This window comes from Capsicum annuum, chromosome 1 (genome assembly GCF_002878395.1).
Source record: "Capsicum annuum cultivar UCD-10X-F1 chromosome 1, UCD10Xv1.1, whole genome shotgun sequence".
Classification (NCBI taxonomy): Eukaryota; Viridiplantae; Streptophyta; class Magnoliopsida; order Solanales; family Solanaceae; genus Capsicum; species Capsicum annuum.
In genome coordinates this window covers 14376990-14384940 of record NC_061111.1, presented here as the reverse complement: position 1 = coordinate 14384940, position 7951 = coordinate 14376990, and the positions used below count along the sequence as shown (strand labels likewise).

Genomic DNA, 7951 nt, shown 5'->3' with positions numbered 1-7951 from the left:
ACTAATTTAATGGATTTTGATGTATTAGTAATAAACACCTCAATAGACAATACACAATAGAGTGTATAACTAATGCAAGCATTAGTTATACATATGGTAAAAAAAATATACCAAACAAGGTACTATCAATACACATTAAACTAAAACATGCATTAACTTTCTAATACACTCTACCAAACGACTCCTAAGAGCTTTTACTCATAAACTCACAGATTTTTTTCCACTATTATTTAACAAAACTTATACTCCATACGTCTTAATTTATATGACATATTTCGTATCTCGAGATTCAAACATGTATAGGTTTGAACATAATTTTTCATATCTGTTTTAAATATTTTGAGTAGTTAATTATTGTGACTTATAATAATACCTTTTATGCTATCTACCAATATATAAATTTTATTTCAAAAAAATATAAAATTTCATGTCCAAATTCATGATCAAACACACTTTCTTTGAATTTCAAAAGTTAAATATACGACATAAATTGTCCAAATTGGGACAAAAGAAATATTTTTCTCCATATTTTTTTTCAATCCTTATTTGCAATTAATATGCACCAATGTCACACCAAGAGCTGCACATCTTCCTAGAACTAATAAATTAACATGATCAAACAACATTTTCATTGTAGAATACAATATTTTAATAGGATGAAAATTCTATAAAAAGCATTACACGAGAACAAAGAAGATTATGAAGGCAAAGCTATGTGATTCATATGGTTGATGATACTTCAAATTTTGCATATTGTTGACTGTTCTTCAAGAGTCAACAACATTACAAGATCTTTGAAGACTAAGTCATTAAGATACATATTTTTCTTATTTAGAAACCACGATACTTAATAGTGTAAGTGTCTAAACAAGAAACAGTCATCATGCTTTGTAGATATTGATCCCTTCTGTCAAAACCTCAAGTCCTACAATGTCATGTGAATAAAAAAATAAATTTGAAAGATTATATATAGACCTTGTATTTGTGTTACGAATCTCAAGTAATGTCTCTCTGGTGGTATTTCAAAAGACCCCTCTTTAATTTCACGTGGTAGTGATAAGATGCGTACACTCTATCCTTTCCCGATCATTGATGTTGTAAACCATATAAATTCTGAAACTAAACAAAGAGAACAGAGAAAATACAATGTAATTATCAATTGATAACAACGGAATCCTAACTTAGCTTGTATAATCAAAGCAACACCACCTACACAACTAAAACAACCAAGGTTTATAGGAATCCTAATTTTATAACTAAACCAATACCTAAACAAAGCATACAACTCAACTAAAACTCCTAAATAAAGAAAAAAACAAACAGGAAGTTCATATATTAATTTGGCTTTGAATTTCTACCATTTTGAACGCATGGGATAAAATAATTGAACGACAACATCAAGATGCATGATAAAAAACATTAACTTCAATTTCGAACGAGGTCACAACCTAACAAACATAAATTATGACAATTAAAAAATATGAAGTAATTTAAACAAACAAAACTATGGACTATGAGATCGGAGGGATAGTTTTAAGATTAAATATAAATAGAGAGTATATGTGCTCTATTTTGAATTATTCGAGGGTAGCTGGCCCTTTTTCGTTCAATGATTAACACAACTTTGACTCGTTTCCCTATGCTTAGCTAAGACACCAAATAAAGTTAATGGCAACTTAAACCAATTAAGTTGGAGACAATAAATCGCATTATATTTTAAGTCTCTAAACTGTAGAGCAGGAATTCAACCTTCCATACAATTTGCATGGGCTTAAACGCAACCTCTATCCTTAACCATATCATCAATGGCGAACCACAACCTCCAAGTTTCCAATATCTCCAGAATTCAAAGCCTTAACTACCACAATTGCAACCAAGCAGTAGGCATTGACTGACTTTGAAATTACTCCAATATCATATGAATTCTCAAGTAGCCCTGCAAACATCTCAATATATATTACGTAGAAATTAATACAATTAAAAAGTTGATGAAGAAAATCTAAACAATATCATATAAATTCTCAAATTGTAGTCGTGCAAACACCACAATATATTACGTAGCTACTAATAATATAATAAAGAAGTTGATGAAGAAAATCTAAACAATAATATCATATGAATTTTCAAATTGTTGGCCAGCAAATAGCACAATATATTTCATTGAAACTAATATGCAATAAAAAATTGATGAAGAAAATCTAAAATTATATGTGGTTTTATAGAAGTACAGAATTCATAAAGCAAAAGAATACAAATCATCAATTTTAGGGAAAACTCAATTTTTTTTGGCAAAGGCACGTACAAAGGTGGAAAGAGACAATCCCAAAAATATTTTCACCGAAAATAGTCTTCTTTTGTGGGGAAAATTAATTGAGGAGAAAGGTGAAAAAGACAATTTTGTCAGCAAAGTCACGTACAAAGGTGGAAAGAGACAATCTCAAAAATATTTTTACCTAAAATAGTTTTCTTTTGTGGGGAAAATTAATTGAGGAGAAAGATGAAAAAGACAATTTTTTCTATTATGAAGTATTTTAATGAAGGGCAAAAACTTCAAATCACTTTTCTAAAGGTCTTCACACTTATATATATGCGTCTCGCGTGTGTGCCTCAACTTTATTAAGTTCAAACGTTACACTAAATAAGGTATTTGTTTAAACAATAAAGATGAATACAATAATTAAATTCAACATCTATTGGAGAATTTATTTAATTAAACCTAACCTTTACCAAAAACATTTCTCAAAGCCGATCTACATTCATCTACCATCTGTAAACTGCAACAAATTAATGTGATGATAGAGACATCAAAACAATATAATTAAATCTAACTTTTACATAAAATTTTCTCAAAGCCGTCCGACACTCATTTACCACTTGTAAATTATAATAAAATAATACCACAATAGAGAAATCAAAGTAATACAACTAAACTTTACCTTTACATTAAAAAATTTCTAACCTTTACCGAAAAATTTTCTCAAAGCCGACCGACATTCATCTATCACCTGTAAATTCATCTACGACCTGTAAACTACAACAAAATAATAGAATAGTGATCATAAAGCTTCAGTTTTGAAGAAAATAATTCTTGTCTGAATGAAAATTTTGACACTAAAAATTGGCTTGAATGAAAACAAATAAGATATATATATACTCAGACGTTGAATTCTATTATTGTGACAAATAGTAAAGAAGTTGAGGGTTAGAAAATTAAGCATCCACCAACCTAGACATACAATCGAATCAAGTTAGATGAGCATCAATCATCCCAATAAGTAAACCAGTTTCTTCTCTAGTTTAATGTGCATCTCAATATTTATAGGAGTATTTTCTTAATAGAGTCCTATTTTAGGAATATTTTTCTTTCCTATTTTAGGAGTATTTTTCTAATTGATCTGTACAAAGAAAAATATTAATTGATTCTCCTTCCATATATTTTAGGAGTCTCATATATTTTAGGAGTTTAGTTAATATAATAAAAATAATTAAATAATATTGATCTCTTTCCATATATTTTAGGAGTTTCATATATTTTAGGAGTCTAGTTAATATAATAAAAATAATAAAATAATAAATTGAAGAAAATAGTGAAAAGACAATTTTGTCTAAAGGAGTCTTCAGGTTCAAATCACTTTTCTAAGACTTTACACTTTTATATGACTAAGGACTAAGAATGAAAGAGTATTTATCATTAATCCATAATTTTTTTCTTAAAACAATGACCACTTCTCATTATATCAAATATAATATTTTTATTAGACTAGATATTTTCAAATTTATGAGACTTTTTTATTTAGGAAAATCTATTTGTCTGATTATTGGCATAACTAAGTTTGTATCTCATAGTTAGCGGTAACTTGAAGTTTCAGTTTATGTATTTGGCCTCTAAAAATCAAATTAATTAACACATAAACCTATGTTTATAGATTGCAACATAACAGAATGAAAAGGGTTTCGTAATACTTGAAATCATAACTAAGGAGGTACTCCCTCCGTCCCATTTCCAATTGATATGTAGAAAGAAAAATATTAATTGATTCTTCTTCTTATATATTTTAGGAGTCTAGTTAGTATAATAAAAATAATTAAATAATATTGATTTTCTTTTCATTTATTTTAGGAGTCCTATATATTTTAGGAGTCTAGTTAATATAATAAAAATAATTAATTAATAAAACAAACAAAATAGTGAAAAGGACAATTTTGTCTAAAGGAGAGTATTTTAATAAAGGGAAAAAAGTTCAAATCACTTTTTTAAGTTATAGATATAGATATAGATAGATATAAATTATAGATATAGATTAGAAATATATATATATATATATATATATATAAAGCAAACCGAGCTCACAGGATCGGTATTAATATTTCAAAGAATTTTTAATCACTTAATTACCTCATGAGGTCTGTTTCATTAAAAAAAAATGGAGGAAAAAAGCAGCCTCAGGAAGTCACTCTTTTTGACCTATTTTTGAGGGTTTTTTTTAGGTCGATTTTAGATTCTTTTTTCTAGTAGTGTATTTAGTTGTAGTAATTTTACTGAGAGGTCATTTAGTAGAGGGTATAGGAGGAATGTAGCTCATGTATTATATTTGATATTATTTAGTACTATATTTAGTAGGATTTTGGGTTTTATATTAGTCATACATTCCTCATTAGATATTATACAGGAAATGATTGGCCCCAAAATATAACTGGAAAAAGATTAACTAATAAACGAAAGTAGAGGGACAGTCTAAAAAAATTGACTTGTACTTATAAATATGTAAGAGTAATCAAAAATATAGTATGATGTAAATATTTATTAAAATTACAGGTCGAAATGAATCATTGTCATTCATATCTAATAGCCATCAAACACTGTTTGAATTCTTTTTGGTAGTAGGAACAACTTGTATTGATCAATAATTACTAACTATATGTAAGTTTTCATGTCATTTGATTTGACAAGGACATTAAAGAATTGAAGTAATCACATGTGATCATTGATTAGTCATAATACTGTCTGGGAATTTTAGAGTACGCAGCAGTAATTTCATCCCGTGATTGTATGAAATTCTAGTGATAGAATCATCCATTTCTTTAAATAATGTATACTTCTTCTGTTTCGTATTAGTTAGCCCCTATAAACTTGATACATCTATTATGAAAATATTTAATACGGATTTGTTTTTATCAAACTAGCCTTATTAATTATGCTTTGAAAATATAACTTTGAGTATGTATATTTTATTTAGTCATTTAATAATAGGAGTAGAATGAAAAAAATATGTGTAAAATAATCTTGATTTTATAATTTGAATAAATAAATTGAAACAAATATTTTTAAAAAAAAGAACCAAGTAAAACGAAACGGAGGAAGTAATATTTTATACTATACATAGTGGATGTTGCAAGTTGAGAAAAAAATATCAGTATCTTCTTGGCTTTTTCTTTCAGAAGAGGTCAAGCTCAATCTGTATCCGTGACTCCATCCTTATTTTCAAGAAAACTTAATTGGATGAATTATTGTAATAAAGAATTTGAACTATTGTTTAATTTTTATTAGTTTATTATATATGTTGCTCAAATCCTCTACTAAAACTGATCAATGTCTATAGGATTCCTCAAAAGTTATGTATATTTGAAGAATTTGATACTAGAGTATTGTGATAAATTTTAGAGGGTTCTCACCATATATATATATAGGTCAAGATTGGTAGACACTCACTATTAGTTTCTTTATATTATATTACTTCCTTCATTTTATTTTATTTTGATCATTATACAAAAAAATATTTTTTAAAAATTGTTTATTTATCTTAATAAACTAGAGAGATTTATTATGTTTTTCTTCATACTACCATTATCATATACAACTATATAAAGTAATAGTTAACAGATTTAAATTTTTAAAGAATAATAAAACAAATCCATCACGAATAGTAGTTTAAGGAGGATGTCTAAGTAATAGGGATCCAGTAAAATAAAATGGAGGGTTACCATTTTCATTATTTTCATTGTTTACCATTGGCCTTACTTAAATAGGAGTTTCGACTCTTTGGTCTTTCAACTGACTTGGGCTACTTGCAATAAGTCATTTTGCTACTTTTCTTTCAAACTTGTCTTTCCAATTTAAAAGTTTTTTTTAGATAAAATAATTACTATGTTATGTATCTTTCTTTTAAGTATCATACAATAATTTTTAATAACATGTAATAGGAATTGGTTCTGCTATGACTATGTGGTATGCTATATCCACTAATTTAACTAGTTCAAATTTATATTGCATAGGGCTATTAAAGAGAAAAACGCATTTCACTAGATTTGTTTGTAAATTCCCATGACCCAAACCCGTAAGTTTTAGTTAATGGGGGAAAAAATGTCATCCATTTCAACCGAACGTACAGTTGACAGTGATAATATAGATTGATTGGAACCACATGGGTGGGTGGCTACTTTCTATAAGAAGGTATCCTTGGAATGTAGTGAATGTTTAGTCCCATTGCTCAATCACGGACTGAACAGCAAAGTGCCAAAAATCTGCCCTCTTTTTGCACATACTGTCACTTGGACAGATGTTTGAAATTTGAGGCCAAAAAGCTAGCTCTGGGGCTGTATGGGAATTTGAGACAGAAAGTATAGTTAAATATCCTTTTTGGAATAACGGGGGTTGCATTACGGAAGATGTATGCCTATATATCTTTTGTATACATAAATGTCTCTCGAGAGCTAGCCGACGTTTAATTATGAATTTCGTAGCAATAGTTTTATAATTACATAATATATAGTAAGTTGTATTTTATATTTTTGCAAACTGTTGTTATAAAAATACAAATACATACAAATAAATATGCTACAAAATGTAATTTGATAAAAGTGTTGCTATTTTTTGTAATTTAATACTTAAGTATGTTACTTTATGTATTTTTTTAATGCATAATATATATGCTGATAGTGATTTAACAATTTAAAGATGAGTAAGCCTTTATTCTATATATATAAGTATGAAATTTTACAAATGGTACGCAGCCTCCATGCTAAATAAGTAGCACCTAGAGAAGAATTTAGAATTATGAAAAGGAAAAGGCATTTAAACTACTTTATACCGCAGATGTTACCTTTCGTAATTAACTTGTAACGTCTTTGCCAGTTTTTGGAAATGCAGGCAATATATATGCATGTGATCCAAATTAATAAGTTGATATAGTGTATATATGTTTGATGTACTATTGAAAAAGTATGGACTGACTTTCGTAAACACTTAGGCCATGCAAAACACTTTCCAACTAACACTAGTAATCGATTTTACTCACCTAACCATAGCATTTTGCACGTAAGATGTTTTAAGAAGAAGAGAAAAAGGAAGAGCCTGTACACACTTATTAAGAAGAAGAGAAAAAGGAAGAGCCTGTACACACTTATTTGTAGTATCTTCTATATAACACTTTATTTTTTTTCTTATATATGCTCAATAATCGGGTCTCTATCATAAATTTCTCATATAACTCAAATTCGAAATTTTAATTAAAGGTAGAGAAATTTCATTAGCCACACACTTGGGGCTTCATAAACATTTTCTATCAAATAAATAAATAAATCTTTTAACTTTACATAGCTAACCCTAGTATCTTGTCGGTAATAAAGTTTAAAAGGAAATGGCAAAAAGGTAAGGTAATAGACATTATTTTTAGTTAGTATCTTCTATAAGAATGGGCGTATTGGAGATCTAGCGCCATGGTGTACCATTATTCTCTTGGTAGCATTTGGCAAGATTTCCCCTCTCCTTACCAATGGACAATTTTAATCTTGCTAGAGTTTTATTGTTGCTTCTCCAACTTGGAACTTTGTTCATTGCCCATGCATGTCCTTATTGCCCTTATCCTCCTTCCACCCCAAAGCACCCAAAATTGCCTCCCAAGGCAAAACCACCTTCTACCCCTAAACATCCTAAATACCCCCCACATGTGAA

General features: G+C 28.4%; 1 protein-coding gene across 1 annotated transcript; it reads left to right on the top strand.

Annotated features, from left to right (window-relative positions):
- Positions 1-7549: 7549 nt before the first annotated feature.
- Positions 7550-7951, top strand: LOC107868954 (36.4 kDa proline-rich protein; the record flags this gene model as incomplete). Its single annotated transcript, NM_001324971.1, is given in 1 exon segment — positions 7550-7951. A coding segment is annotated over 1 exon segment (179 nt), but the record flags the coding sequence as incomplete, so codon positions are not given.